Raw genomic sequence first — 16603 nt, forward strand, 5'->3', positions numbered from 1 at the left:
AAGCAGTAATAGGCGCCACAATGGTGGAAAAGTCTCGTATAAACTTTCGGTAATAGTTGGCGAACCCCAAGAACCTCTGGACCCCTTTGAGGGTTAAGGGTATCGGCCAATTTTGGATTGCTTGTAGTTTCTCAGGATCCATCTCTAGTCCGGAACCGGACACAATGTACCCTAGAAACGGAATGGACTTGACTTCAAAGACGCATTTCTCTAATTTGCAATAGAGATGATTGACACGGAGACGGGACAGAACCTCTTTAACCCAAAAACGATGTTCCTCTAAATCGTTGGCAAAAATGAGGATATCGTCTAGATAGACCACGACATGACGGTATAGAATGTCTCTGAAGATCTCATTGACAAAATGCTGGAAGACAGCTGGAGCATTGCTCAATCCGAAGGGCATGACGAGGTACTCATAATGTCCGTCACGGGTGTTAAAGGCGGTCTTCCACTCGTCACCCTCACGGATCCGGATGAGATTGTATGCACCTCGCAAGTCCAGCTTTGTAAAGATGGTAGCTCCGCTAACTCTGTCAAAGAGCTCAGTAATCAGGGGTAAAGGATAACGGTTCTTGATGGTAATGTCGTTCAAACCTCTGTAGTCGATGCACGGCCGCAGACCACCATCTTTCTTTTTTACAAAAAAGAAGCCTGCGCCGGCTGGAGAACAAGAAGGTCGAATGAACCCCTTTGCTAGGTTCTCTTTAATATATTCCTCCATAGAATGCGTCTCAGGCAGAGACAACGGATAAGTTCGGCCTCGAGGTGGAACCTTCCCTGGAACGAGATCAATCGGACAGTCCCATTCTCTATGAGGAGGAAGGATATCAGCAGAAGCTTTACTGAACACATCCGTGAAATCTTGATATGGAGGAGGTGGAACATCAGACGACCTGGGGGAGGAAGAACAGACAGGCAATACTTTAAACAAACATGTCTCAACACAGGAGGAACCCCATGCCAGGATTTGCGTAGTCGTCCAATCAATTGTAGGATTGTGAAGACGGAGCCATGGAAGGCCCAGGACCACAGGATGTGTGGCTCTTGGAATCACTAAAAAAGAAATACGTTCGGAATGAAGAACTCCCACTCTCAGACGAACTGGTAGAGTCCTTAAAGAAATAACTGCATCAAAAATTTTGCTGCCATCCACGGCAGTTAAAGAAATGGACGAAGGAAGTCTCTCGGTGGGTAGGGACCACCGTTTAACATAGGCTTCGGTAATAAAGTTCCCAGCTGCTCCGGAATCAAGGAGGGCAATGACGTTCCGATAACGTTGAGCAACTTGAAGCGAGACTGGGAGATTACAATCTTGAGGAGATGGAGAGGAGATCATTACTCCTAGCCGGCCCTCTCCTTGGCGAGCTAGGATTTGGAGTTTCCCGGACGTTTGGGACAGGCATTAATGGTGTGAGACGGAGCTGCACAATAGAGACAGAGAGACTCGGAGAGGCGTCTTCGGCGCTCAGCAGGAGTTAAACGGGAACGGCCAAGTTGCATGGGCTCATCTTTAGATGGTGACAGTTGACGAGGAGGAGGAGCAGAAGATTTTGGAGCAGATGATCTTCCACGCTCAGTTGCTCTCTCTCTGAAACGTAAATCAACTTTCGTGCAGAGTGAGATTAGCTCATCTAACTTAGAAGGTAAGTCTCTGGTAGCTAACTCATCTTTAATACGCTCAGATAAGCCATGCCAGAATGCAGCATACAGGGCCTCGTCGTTCCATGCCAGTTCGGATGCCAGGATCTGGAACTGTATCAGATATTGTCCTACAGTACGTGACCCCTGGCGTAAACGGAGAATCTCGGATGAAGCTGAGGTTACCCGGCCTGGCTCGTCGAAGATGCGCCTGAATGTTGACACGAAGGCAGTGTAGGAAGATAGCAGGGTGTCGGACCTCTCCCATAACGGTGATGCCCAATCAAGGGCTGAGCCACTGAGAAGAGAAATAATGTAGGCAATTTTTGTACGGTCACTGGGAAAATTGCCAGGTTGTAGCTCAAACTGAATCTCACACTGGTTGAGAAATCCCCTGCAGAATCTTGGAGATCCGTCAAATTTTGCTGGCGTTGGAAGATGAAGACGTGGAGCAGAAATGGGTAAGGTGGGTGGGGATATAGCTGGAGTCACTGTGGTTGACGCACCAGACGCGCCTGATCCACGGAGAGTTGTCTGAATCCCATCCAGCCGAGTAGAGAGATCCTGGAGACAGCGGATGATGTGGCCCTGTGCAGCCTCCTGATGTTCTAGTCGGGCTGCCAGTTCTTGCATCGGCCTGGCCGCTTGATCCTGGTCTCCGGCTGGATTCATTAGGTCAGTGCTTACTGTCACAACTGAGGGCCTGAGCTGACGGGAGGCAGCCTCAGTTGTAGGGGCTGAGATGTACCGGAACCTGGGAGGTTGTATCAGACCCCTGGACATGTAAGTAACATGAATAATAACTGCCCGAAGGCGTGACCACGACAACTTGGATAAAAGTCAATGATGTTTATTATGACAACTCCGCAACACAGCAGCAATAAAAGAAAACGTAAAAAGTCAGCAAAGAATAAATACAGTTCCTGGGTACTACAGGATGGCAGGAGCCACAGGGCACTGGTAGTGTGAGATAGTTCTTATGATCTTCTAGATGGAAAGTCCTTACCAGGCCCGACTGTAGCAATGGAGATAACCCAGGATTGTGCCAGCTGGTGTTCCAGGAAAAGCTGGGTTGCTGAAGATAAAACAGCTGCTGTGGATACTGGCTGGAACCAGACTGTTGTTAGTACGGAGTGGATACTGGCTGGAACCAGTTAAATAATAAATGAACTTGGGAGCGATGAAATATGAACTGAAATGTAGAACTTGAGAGCGGAGAAATAATAATACCGGTGGAGAGTGGTAAAGTGTAGAAAGGACACCGGCCCTTTAAGAGAAGCTGTACTCTGCTGGAAGCTGAGCTGGAAGCAGGTAAGGCTGTAGCTGGAAACAGATGAATCCACAATGGGTTGGAGAGTCAGGCTACACCGCAGGTGGAATGCTGGTGCGGGTCTCTATGGTGGAAGTCTTGAGACAGGAGCTGGAACCTGGAAGACAATCACAGGAGAGAGACAAACAGGAACTAGGTTTGACAACCAAAGCACTGACGCCTTCCTTGCTCAGGCACAGTGTATTTATACCTGCAGCAAGGAAGGGATTGGCTAGGCAATTATGCAGATTATCAATACTGAGAACAGATTGGTGGAAATGATCAGCTGACAGAATCCAAGATGGCTGCGCCCATGCAGACACTTGGAGGGAAGTTTGGTTTGTAATCCATGTGGTAATGAAAACAGTAATGGCGGCGCCGGCCACCGGAGACAGGAGGCGCCAGGCTGACAGATGCACATCCAACCACGCGGACACAGCGGAGGCCGCGGCTGACGTAATCGCCACTCAGACACTCTGCATGCAGAAGTTCAGGGACGGCGGCGGAGGCCGCGGGAGACGCCATGCCAGGTGTAATATGGCGTTTACTGTGACAGCGTCCCAGAGTGACAGGAGAGGATACAGGAATGTACACATCAGGATAACAGATGGGATCCGGTCCTGGAGCGCTGAGCCAGCCTTAGGAGGCATCTGATGGGTAAGAAATGGCGTCCAGATACCCGGATCGTGACAGTGATATTCTTACTGTGCATGCCTGCAAAGCCAGAAAAATGGTCAACCTTTTTCCTGGTGATTTCTGCAGTGCTGCTGCTGCCAATGCGGGACTCCAGAGGGTAAGTATTGAAATAAATGTGTGCAGGGTGTGCGATGTGGGACCCCCTGGACCCCAGGGGCCCATGTGCACTGCACACACTGCACCCATTATAAATATGCCAGTGAGGGTAGGGTACTGCACATTTGGTGTATGTGGGAGACAGTGCACATGGTTTTGCCTATTAGCTAACAAATTTGCTGCTGCGATCAGGTCTGAATTAGGCCCAATAAGCAATGCTTACATTGTACTGTACATAGTGACACTAATATTTTGAATTGATCTTACAGTATCAAAACCTGCAAAGACTTTGGAGGTCTTGAAGCCTCCCAGGAAATAGTCTGCATATGGGGGCGTGGCCTAACTGCTGAGAGGAACAGACACGTTTTCCCTGAGCTCCACATTTTAAGAGGCTTAAAACCCTTATTTTTAACTATTACAACCCACACAGTGCCTCTGCTGACGAATTATCACCTGTAGTACTCAGGGGAGTATCCGGACTGCGGCCACGGAGTCGGGGAGCAACTTATTGGAGCTCCTGCGGATTGTGGCCCATCCGCTCCCTCCAGCCTGGGACCTCGATTTTGGGCCGGACCCGGCGCAGCTCCCTGGTGCCCCGCAAGCTGTGGATCACGAGTTCGGCTGCCCACCACGAGCCCCACTTACCGCCGGACCCCCCGGCCGTGTCTGCTGGCCTCCACCGCTGCCTCCACTCACCCGCTTGATTGGTGCTGGACGCCGCTTCTGCTGCACACAGCTCGTCCGGCGGCCATCTTGGAGGGGGCAGACGTCCGCACCAGGCCCCACACCACTGCCTGCACGCCCGGACCCGGCGCGGCTCTCCACACGTAGCGTGGCCGGCGGCCACGAGCTCCACCCGCCACCGGACCCACCAGACCTGTCCAGCCGGCCTCCGCCGCCACCCCCGCACACTCGACACACAAAGCCTGTCCGGCGGCCATCTTGGAGGAGGCGGACACCCGCAACAAGCAGTTCGGCTACCCGGCTCTCACCACACACTGCGGGCCCGCACTGCCTACCACATTCCTCGCTGGGGGACCCCACTGAACGCCCACCCTGACCCTGAGTGCCTGGACTGGTGAGTGCAGCTGCAGCAGATTCACTGCTCTGTGCCCTGCTCTCTCCCCCCCTCCCCCTCCATTGCCCACCCTCCTCCTTGCTCTCCTGGCACATGTCCCCTATGACCCATCACACAACGGATTGAGGGGAAGGAGAGAAGGGAAAAAGAAAAAAGGGGGATTAAATTAACAAAATTCAAAAATACACAAATAAATATATATCTATACGCTCTGAGCACTGCCTTACTGCTTGGAGGCAACCCACAACCCACAATATAATACTGGGAGTGCACACAGGAGACGCCTCATCTGCTCGACTAGCTCTCAAGACCCCGGCCGACATACTGCTGCCTAAGGGTACAATTGTTGTGTGCCCCCCCCCCCGAATGGTGCTGCTCATCCGTGTCTTCCATTCCTATACTACAGTGCCTAGTTCCTCATCTCATGTGCTCTCTTCAACTCGCCTGATGATGATTTACCTTTAACTCACGAGATGACCTGACCCGAACAAGGGCTCAGCTGCACTTTTCTGTTATTAATGCCGCCTGCTTCTATTGCATTTATCTTCATGAGACCGTAACTGCCATTCTATCAAGGGAAGCCCCATAGCATCTATCCTACATTGTAAAACTTTTCATTTTTATTTTTATTTTTTCCCACGGTATGCCACAGAAGCGCCGAAAGGCCCCTGCTCCATCCAAACCCAGTATCATTAGAGCGTGGGAAAAAGCCGGTTCTCTTCCGAAACAACCACCTGGGGCTGAGGGTACTCTGACCATGGCCGGTGCCTCTCATACTGACCCCCCTCTCTCGGCTAATGATGTGATCTCCATAGTTACTAAAACGATACAATCAGAGATGAGATCGGCCCTTGCAGATTTTAAATCAGAACTGGATGACCTAGGTTCCAGAAAGGGCACTCTCGAACAGAAGGTAGATGAAATCTGTCAATACCAGAGCGTGATGGACCAAGAATTCACGGATCTGCGGGCTGAAATGGAAACATACAAAGACCATCTCGAGGACATTGAAAATCGAAATAGACGGAGCAATATCCGCATACGCAACATTCCGGAAACGGTAACTGCCGACTCACTCCCGGCCTATTTAGAGGGCCTTTTTCTCCACCTAGTCCCTGACATTTCTGTAGATCTTCTTCATCTGGACCGGGCTCACAGGGCTCTCCGCCCCAAACCGCCCTCGGCCCAACCACCACGAGACGTTATCCTCCGCTTTCATTACTTTAAAGCGAAAGAGCAAATAATGACCGCTGTTAGAGGGCTCTCCACGGTCTCCTACTCTGGGTCTCAACTCCAACTTTTTCAGGATTTGGCCCCGTCGACACTTAAGAAACGGAGAGATCTACTGAATGTCACCAAGACTCTGAGAACCCACTCTATCAAATATAAGTGGGGCTTCCCCTTTCAATTATTGGTCACCAGAAATGGCACGACTCACGCTGTTAAGACTCCAGCCCAAGGTTATGATCTGCTGAAGTTGTTTGGTCTTCTAGAAGATGTTCCAGAAATATGCCGACAATCTATTTCGCCTCACAGACCCGTGGTGCCGTCAAAGGATTGGACCCCGGCTTAATTACATTTGTTCTGTTATTATAGAAAGCTATGCTTTACATCTTGTTAATGTTAATTCTTTAGGCACTTTTGATGCTCCTTAATAATGTGTTTGATAATTGCTTTCTAGACAGCCCTGACTCCCTTTTCACCCCCCACACCCTTTTTTTTTTCTTTTTCTTTTTTTTTCTCACTCACTCTCATTCCAGGCGTTAATATGTTAATATATCTATATATGCCCTTGTTCTCCCTTAGGTCATCTTGTTCTTGTTGTTATCTAAGTATGTTCACTAAGCTTCATCTGCTGCGAATTTTGTTGTTCTTACTCACCCATGTCTCCAGATGGATGTGTCATAGCGACACTCCTTCTTTCTACATTGGACCTGACTCCACTATAGGAGTAGGTCACCTTCTCTCTTCCCTAATTCTTAACCCCTCTCTCATTATCTTTAACCCTCTTCATGTTCTCCCTCCCTGCCCTTCCCACCAGTCGGGGTGTGGATCCTATTTGCTACTAAGCTCATTCTCTTTTGATCCACCATGAAGTTGACAGTTCTAACTCTTAATGTAAACGGTCTCAACTCCCCAACCAAAAGAGCTATGGCCATTCAATATTTTCATAGGCGTAATTCTAGTATTGTTATGTTGCAAGAGACCCACCTTAAAACTCCCCATTCTTCCCTTACGTCCAAACAATATCCTACGGCCTATCACTCCTCAATGAACGCTAAGCGTCGAGGCACTGCGATTCTTATTCATCATCACACACCTATCACTATACATGATACTATTTCTGATCCACTGGGACGTTTTCTTATCCTTAAGGGTACGTACAATCAAGCCCCAATTGTATTAGCCTCAGTCTATGCCCCTAATGGCCAACAAGGTTCCCTCTATGCTACCTTCTTTAACCAACTTGCCAAACTGCCCCGGGGACTTACCATTATAGGAGGGGATTTCAATACTATCGTGGACCCCAAACTGGATAGATCTCGCTCCTCTGATACTCCCCCCAGGCATGCCAAGACATCCAAGGCGCTCTTATCACGATTAGCTCTCCACGACCTATATGACGCTTGGAGAGTACTATACCCCAATGCGAGAGGATTCACGCACTACTCTCCCCCCCACGACCAGCACACCCGCATTGATTGTTTTTTTGTGGATCGTACCACATCCCAAACCCTTCTCGGCGCTCAGGTCCTCCCTGTATCATGGTCAGATCATCTAGCCATAGAATTGGAAATTTCTTCTCATATGGGCCCTCGCCCCGTTCGCCACTGGCGACTTAATGAATCCCTCCTCTTGAAACAATCAAATATTGAGGCTATTACCACAGCCCTCGCGGATTTCTTTACCCTTAACGCTACCCCTGGTATCCCCTCACCCACCCTGTGGGAAGCTCATAAGGCTACTTTTCGGGGTACCCTTAACAGTTTAGCAGCTGCATCTAAAAAGTCAGAGATGGCACGCATACTAGAGCTTGAAAAGACGCTAGTCTCCTTAACGGATCTACACCACAATCATCCTAAAAGACGCACTTACTTAAAGATACTCGCTGTTAAGGGACAATTGTCGCAAATCTTGTCTAAAAAGGCGGCGCAGACCCTATTATGGGTTCGACAAACTTTTTACGAAAAATCTGACAAAGCTGACACCATCTTAGCCCGCAAACTACGCGCTAAACGCACTCGCAACCGTATTCTTACGCTGAAATGTCTGGACGGCACTGCTACCCACGATCCTCAAGTAATGACTAGACAATTCCGTCAGTTCTTTGAATCGCTCTACAATCTTTCACATAGCCCCTCTGCCTTACCCTCAAACGCCACCTCTCTCACCCATTACCTGGATTCATGTTCTTTGCCCACGCTATCCGTGACTCAGCTTCAAGCTCTTAATGCAGCGATCACTGACGAGGAGATTAGGATAGCTATTAAATCGCTACGCCGCTCTGCAGCGCCAGGCCTTGATGGCTTCACCGCCCTATATTATAAAAAATTTACGGACTCGCTGCTTCCTATGCTTCGTCCCCTTTTCAACTCACTACTGGAGGGCGGTACGCTTGATGATGCCACCACCAGGGCCAACATTGTAATTATCCCTAAACCACAGAGAGACCCTCTAGAAATGGGCAATTATAGGCCTATCTCTCTTTTAAACGTTGATTTAAAACTTTTTGCTAAGATTCTTGCCATGCGCCTGACCCCTATACTGCCGTCCTTGGTCCATCCGGACCAGGTGGGCTTTATCCCCAACAGACAAGCTTCCGATAACACGAGGCGTCTGATCAATCTCATTCATATATCGACAACCCGCTCGTTGTCGACCCTGGTGGTGGCGCTCGATGCCGAAAAAGCCTTTGACAGGGTTGCCTGGCCGTTTTTGACTCAAACCCTAAGTCATATGGGATTTCGAGGCGCTTTTCTTAATGGTATTAATTCCCTCTATCATAACCCTTCCGCCTCCGTATTGGTAAATGGCCTCACCTCCGAGCCCTTCCAAATTAAAAACGGTACCCGACAGGGTTGCCCTCTTTCCCCCCTGTTGTTTGCCCTCATCATGGAGCCTTTCGCAGCGAGGATTAGGCTTAATGACAACATCACGGGTATTAGGGTGGGACACTCGGACCATAAGTTAGCACTATACGCGGTCGATGTAATACTGACATTGACCAATCCTACTATTTCCCTCCCAACCTTATTTGCTGAGGCTCGCACTTATGGCTTACATTCAAACTATAACATCAACACGGATAAGACTGAGTTTTTAGATATTAACATCCCATACTCAGATCTAGCACTGCTTCAAACGGACTTTCCTTTTCAATGGCAACCTGAGAAGCTCAAATATTTGGGGGTTTATTTAACTAAATCATATCCTTGGTTATACGCTGCCAATTTCCCCAGGTTGCTAGCCTCTATTAAAACGGACCTATCAACGTGGGATAAACAATATATATCATGGTTCGGTCGCACCGCGGCGATCAAAATGAACATTCTACCCCGCTTATTATACTTGTGGCAGACGCTACAAATTCATATCCCCACCTCAATTCTTAAGAACTTGCAACGAGACATCTCAAATTTCATATGGGCAACCAAAAAACCGAGGGTTAAAATGCGAATACTGCACAAACATCAATCCTCAGGGGGAATAGGCATACCTGATCTTATTAAATATTATCGAGCCACCCACTTAGCTTCTTGTATTCATTGGCATGCCCCACCGAACCAGAAAGTTTGGACACACATAGAAGCCCACACATTGTCGGTCTATTCCCCTTCTTCCCTCTTATGGTGCTCACGCGCACATCGCCCGCCAACTTCGTCCTTTCTCCCTACGGTACGGTTCACACTATCCATATGGGATTTCTGTACACGTTTCTACAAACTTTGTTCGTTTCACCCCCTTCTGGTCCCCTTATGGAACAATCCCGCTTTCACTCCCGGTATGGACCACTGTCATTTCCCACTGTGGACTGCCCATAATATTTTGTTCCTTCTGGACATAGTTCCCTTACACACCTTCCCAGACTTTGCTAACGTACAATCGCGCTTTAATCTCCCCCACAGAGTTTTTTACCAATTTTTACAAATCCGACATTTTTACCACTCACTTAACCGTCCCTCTCCAGGCACTCCCCTCGTACCCACTTCAGCTATTGAATCTCTTTGTCGTTCACACCACTTATCTAAAGGCCTCATATCGTCAATTTATCAGATTTTACTATCTCACAATCAACCCGTTAAGGAATCCCACGAACTGGCATGGGAGAGTGACACGGGAGAGGTTCTCACTCCCAACGATTGGTCTCAAATTAAACTGGCCATATCTAAATGTTCAATTTCGGTGCGCATTAAAGAAAATGCTTATAAACTATATACCCGATGGTACTTAGTTCCGACCCGACTCCGTGCCATTTTCCCTGATGCCTCGGATCTCTGCTGGCGACAATGTGGCCAGAGGGGATCTTTATTACACGTCTGGTGGACATGCCCCAGTATAAATCAATATTGGCAGGAAATACACAAATTGATTAAAAATGTTACTGACTTTGATATGCCCTCCTCACCATTTTACTCTCTTTTAGCTAGACCGATCCCCAACCTCCCACGCCCCACACACAAATTGGTTAATCATATACTTAACACCGCTAAATGTCAAATTGCAGCACATTGGAAGTCCACCGCCCCCCCTCCCATCCCTGCTACTATCAATGCCATATGGTCAACTTATAGATTGGAACGAATCTCCTCAGTTATACATGACACCCCGACTCAATTTATCCGCGTTTGGTCACCTTGGACCGATTATAACAATGCTGAACCTCCCTTGTCAACCATCTGAATTCATCTGAATTCCCTTAGCATGGTGATACACCCCGACTGGCAACCCCTCCCCCTAATTACTTTTATCTTTCGGCTACGTTTCTGACTTTATGACTCCCAACCCTTGTCCTACCTCTCCCTTTCTTCTTTTTCCCCCTTTTCTCATGCTCTCCCTCTTTATACCCTTTCTACCCTCTTGTCTCTCTCTTTACATATTCTTTAAAGTTCTGTGTTCTTTTTATTCTCTTACATTCTGTTGCACATTGCTCAGATTTTTGACTAGTATATTCTTCTTCACGTAAACAAAATGTTATGTTCTATTTCAGTACTATGATAGGTTACACCTTTACTGATTTCTGATGATGTCTACTAGACTGCAGACTCTCTTTACAGTATAACCATGTCTTGGTGAGATTACATAATAAGTCTGCTGTTTTCTTTTATTTGATGTAACCTAATTCTGCATTACCTAATAAAATATTCTTTCAAAAAAAAAAAAAAAAAGGAAATAGTCTGCATATGTGTACGCACTGGTGTGTATGAGTTTGTGATGGCTTCTTCTTTTCTGGACAGCAGCTTCACTTGTCATTAGCAATTCTATAGGCTGCGTAGAAAAGTGTGCACAAACATGAATTAGGCCCTTTGACTACTGTTTATACAGTGGGATGTAATGGAGTCCGAGATTGCTGGAGGAGTGGGATGCCGGACGATCTCTGACGTTTTTATAAAGGGGCAAGGTAAAAGGTAAAATCATGTCTTGTGAGTGATTGCCCCTTTAAAAAAACATCCAATATCGACATCCGGCAATTTCTTCCTACATTACATCCCACACAGGATGTCATATTATTGTTTCCTCTTCTGTTTTAGTGGCTGAGTTGGAAATTTGTGTCCATATCACAAACTCAAAAAGTGCCCTGGAAAACGGTGCATTACACGCAAGATGTGCCACGCTCAGCAAGTGTAGCATGCTCGCCTCAGAAATTATACCAAGATGCAAAAGCAAAATGGTTTTAGTAAAGATAAACGCACAAATCTATCACCTTCTACATTAAGGAATGAAAATAAAACTATGATTTATTAGCAATTATTTGATTAATTAGCAATTAAAATAGTGCAAATAAATCCCAGCACCAATATTACCATAGTATTAGCATAAGTGGGGGAGAGTCAGATTTTAGCCAATTATAGCACCCCCTAATGGCCTTCTTCATTAGTTAAAAAAATTGCACCAGGAGTTCAGCAGCTGCAATCTGATGCAGCTCCAAAATGACACATGTATCTTTATTGTGGACAGTATGGGACAATTTTTGCTCTTCCAGTCCCCCTCCAACCCAAACTTTACCGCTCGCCTGGAATCATCATTAATTTGGGGGAGCTGTTCTCCCAACTCTTGGGAGAGTGGGCAAAAATCCCCCCCTTCCACCACTTCTTCAGTGAAGTGGGTGGGGGTATGATGATGCTTTATAAATGACAGACTTATGTTGCAGGGGCAAAGCTGTGATAGTGTGATGGGTGCAATCCGTGTTTATTACAAATTATGCCTGTGGCTGTAGCATTTCCGGGCGCAACTGCAACAGACTTATACTGTACGTGTTGATAAGTATGCAACAAGAGATTGGTGAAAATGCTGTGAATTAGCACATTTGTTTCTGTGACTAACCTTTAACAGTATGTAAACAATGGAGTTAACAAATTCAAACAGATTAAGAAAAGTGTTTTATTAAATACATTTAATATGTTTTCCTAAGCTGTTCCTGAACACCATGTTATTCTTCCAATTAGCTGTAGATCAGTTAACATCCAGTACTGTCTAAATAAAAGCAAATATTCACCGGAGTTTATCTGAAGGGGCAAAAGGGCAGAGCGTGCAATGCTGAAGCTATTTGAACATACAAATGCAACTAAAAACATCTGCAAGGCATAGTAGCAATCTATCACATACAGCAAGAACTAAGAAAGCTCAATACTGAGAGTTTAGGATCAAGCCTGTATCTCTTCTTCGCACCTGGTCCTAGACACTGGTGTATTTATAATGGGTGCAGTGTGTGCGGTGTACACAGGCCCCTGGGGTCCAGGGGGGCCTACACCGCGCACCCTGCACCCATTATTTGTAATACTTACCCTCCGGAGTCCTGCAGAGAATCAGCATCGCTGCAGAAATCACTGGGAAGATGGGGCGGCGCCATTTTTCCAGTGTTTCGCGCATGCACAGTAGGAAAATCACTGGGAAAATGGGCACCACGCCAGAATACCCTCCAACATTTTACACATAAAAATTGGTACAAATTAGGAAAGGGGGCGTGACCACGGGAAAGGGCCAAGCCCCTTTTCCTATACTTTCAAAGGAAGTTTGGAGAGCCAAAAATCGGTAGAGACCATAAAAAAAGGTACTGTACCTGCTAAAAAGGTTGGAGGGTATGGTACAGTACCTTTTTTTATGGTCTGTTCCGATTTATGGCTCGCCAAACTTCCATTGAAAGTATAGGCAAAGGGGCGTGGCCACACCACTTTACCCGTGACCACGCCCCCTTTTCAATTTTGTAGCAATTTTATGTGTAAATTGTTGGAGGGTAGGTTGCTGCAGATGCAGTGGACCTATTTTGGGGTGTGGACCTGGAGCTGCAGCTCCATCAGCCCCACTGTTAATCCTGCTCTGGGAACACACAGCAGCCAAAGGGTAGAGCCTCCCATTGGATGTAACCTGTGTGGGAGGGCATTTCTCGCCCAATCAGCTGTGGACTGGGTGTGATAGACCTGCCACTAACCCAATGAGAGCTCATAGCCACGCCCAGCGTTAGACACACAGGCACAGAGTCACAGATCTGGGCTATTATATAGGATATATATATATATATATTCTGTATATATAGCAGTTTGATAAACTTGCAGGAAGTCCTGGTGATGTCCACCCAACTCTTTTCAAGGCCCTTATCTTTTGAGCCCAGGATAAGCCGTTGCATCCAAAAATGAAGCTTGGTTTGATGCACCAATGTGCACATGTTATGCTCATGCTCAGACTTTGCTTAGCACTGCTCATGTGTGCAGGGAGCGGGGGTGCATGTGCAGGGGGTGAGGGGGCAGTGTATGTGCAGTGAGCAGAGAGTAACATCAGGAGGGAGGTTGCTGGGACCACTTTACTTACAACTGTACTGCTTTGAGTGACATCAGTTCCACCAGTTTACAAATCCTCCACAGAACTGACCACAAACTACATCCCTATCACAGAAGAGCAGGTCCTGGCACAGTCTGTTGATAAGTATGTTTATACTGTAGCCACTGAGATTAGAACCATCACTGGGGTGGTGACGATGGTGCTCAGCACACAGTGCATATGCCCTGTGGGCGGAGAACCACCCGCATCCACCCACGAACGCCTATGTACTATGTGCCACTGATGCCAGGTGCAGTGCTGTCTGCTGTAATGTATTTAGCGGTGCGCCGACTCCTTCTCTGCCGGGCATACCACTACATGCATTAGAGCGGACAGCGCTGCAGCTGCCCGCACATGTGCTCCACCCACTTCCAGCTCCCTAATCTCCTGCAGTGTCTGTTGGTACTGGGAGAGATCTCATGACGTCTCTACCTGGCTCATTCCCCTAATGCCCTATATGAGGAGTTGCAGACTTTGGGTGGGGAGAAGGACTAGAGAGTCAGGATTCAGGAGAGTCAGATCAGGCAGGACAGGAGCTAAGTGAACACTGAGTCTGATGCCAGTGACGTCCAGAGAGCCTACACTACAGTACAGAGCCAAGCAGCAGCAGTGAGGGAGCAACGAAGGTGCAGCAACCAGTGACAGTGTACCCCCACTGCCCTCAGTCACAAAAAATATTTGGGGTCGGTAGGGGGGTGGTAAGTGCTGCACTGCTGTACAAAGTTGTTTAATATTAAAAATATATCATTATTGAATTATGGCATCCTTATTGTTAAGGAAGGTTGTGTTATAAATTAAAGAGAGGCATTGGGGTTTTAATGGGCAGGTAACATTATAATAAATTTAGAGAGAGTGATGCATAGAGAGGGGTTTTGGGGGGGGGAGTCATAATGTACACTACTGTGCGGTGTAATGTGATTAGCGGACACTACTGTGCAGTGTAATGTGATTAGCGGACACTACTGTGCAGTGTAATGTGAATTGGTATTATTCTACTTCCACTCCCCTTACCCATGATGTCAGGCCCCTATATTTTTGTCGCACAACTTCAGTGCACTCAGGGGGTTATTCAGGTTTGTTAGCAAACCAAAAAAGCAAGCAACTGGGCAAACCATGTTCCACTGCAGGTGGGGCAGATGTAATGTGCAGAGAGATTTAGATTTGGGTAAGTTATAGACTTTCTGTGCATGGTAAACACTGGCTACTTAATTATGACACTACATGGTTTACCTGATTAATCAACATTGTCCATATTTTAAATATGGGTGGGGGGGGCAGTGGGGGGGGGGCACCAATTCTCTCTCTGGCACAGGGCACCAAGATATCTAGTTATGGCTCTGACAGAGATGCATTACTGATGGGTTTTTTTCAATATTCACTGCATGAATAGCAGTGTTGTCACTATCGGCTGCACTTTCCCTACCAGTGAATGATACTGGGATTTTCAGTAACCACAAATAATATTTTTTGGGGTTACAATAATGTTAAAACTAGACTTAATCAAGTTACATGGTTTAGCACGCAGTGACTGCCCAGCCCTTCAAATGTGTTAAGCTCTAAATTATCCTGTGAACTTATTCGTACATGTTGTCTGTTTGTTTGTTGTTGTTTTTTTTTGCGTGGGGTTCCACATTTACTAGAGTCGTTTTTATAGATTGCATTTGTTTAATTCAAAACTCAATATATGCAACAACAAAAAACCCAAGGTGAATAGAATATGATCATGTACTGTACAAATAACTTGTATCAAATAGTATCAATTACTGTCCCTTGTATCAAATAGTAACTAAGGAAATGTATCATACTTTCTAAAAAGTGCAGTTGTAGTAGTTGCCAATAGTAAACAATCACACTCTAGTTATCAATTTATAGAATGTACTAGATAAACGCTAGCTAGAAACTCATTAGTTGCTACTTTATGTATGTCAACGTCTCTACTTATAGAAGGTTGTCCTCCTTCCTCCTGAGTGTTTCACTATACCAAAATATAATTTACATTAAATAAGATAATGCTAACTTATTTTGTCACATAGCTGTTTTGACTTATTTACCTTTACAGTTTCCTCTGTATGCTATTTCCAGCTGAGAATCTTTACACTTAGCTCGCAGAAATTCACACCTGGAAAGGAACGTTCTTCCATCTGAGGCGCAGAGAAGTTTAGATGGAGAACCCGCACAATCCAGACTGCATTCTCTGTCTTTGTCTTGGTCCACTCTCAGAAACTAAAATAGAAGCAAAATAAATTTCAAGTAAAGAACAGAAGAAAACATTGCTTCAAAAAACAAACAAAAAATAATAATATATATATATATATATATATATATATATATATATATATATATATATATATATATATATAGTAAAGAAAAGGTTTCCCCAGGGAGCTAGTGATATTTTTTGGTATGTCAAAGTTTTCAGTTATACAATAAAACAATCACGAGAAATAGACTTATTTATTTTATAAAATACAGTAAAAGAAGCTTTATCACAATTTGTCCAAGGTGACAATAAATGATGTTTCGTACAAATAGTTGTGTTGGTAGCAATTCATTTCAGTCATACATCGACATGTCGATGTGTGACTGAAATGAATTGCTACCAACACAACTATTTGTACGAAACATCATTTATTGTCACCTTGGACAAATTGTGATAAAGCTTCTTTTACTGTATTTTATAAAATAAATAAGTCTATTTCTCATGATTGTTTTATTGTATAACTGAAAACTTTGACATACCAAAGAATATC

The 16603-nt window shown here is 45.9% G+C and overlaps 1 protein-coding gene across 2 annotated transcripts in view; it reads right to left on the reverse strand.

Moving 5' to 3' along the window:
• The window catches only part of SMOC2 (SPARC related modular calcium binding 2), a 701933-nt gene that overhangs the window by 532309 nt on the left and 153021 nt on the right, over positions 1-16603 (reverse strand). For both annotated transcript variants that reach the window (XM_063917728.1, XM_063917727.1), the window contains exon 2: positions 15905-16076. In XM_063917728.1, the coding sequence (XP_063773798.1) occupies positions 15905-16076 (172 nt within the window). The remainder of the gene's footprint in view (positions 1-15904; positions 16077-16603) is intronic.

The sequence above is a fragment of the Pseudophryne corroboree genome, chromosome 4 (genome assembly GCF_028390025.1).
Source record: "Pseudophryne corroboree isolate aPseCor3 chromosome 4, aPseCor3.hap2, whole genome shotgun sequence".
NCBI classification, from domain to species: Eukaryota; Metazoa; Chordata; class Amphibia; order Anura; family Myobatrachidae; genus Pseudophryne; species Pseudophryne corroboree.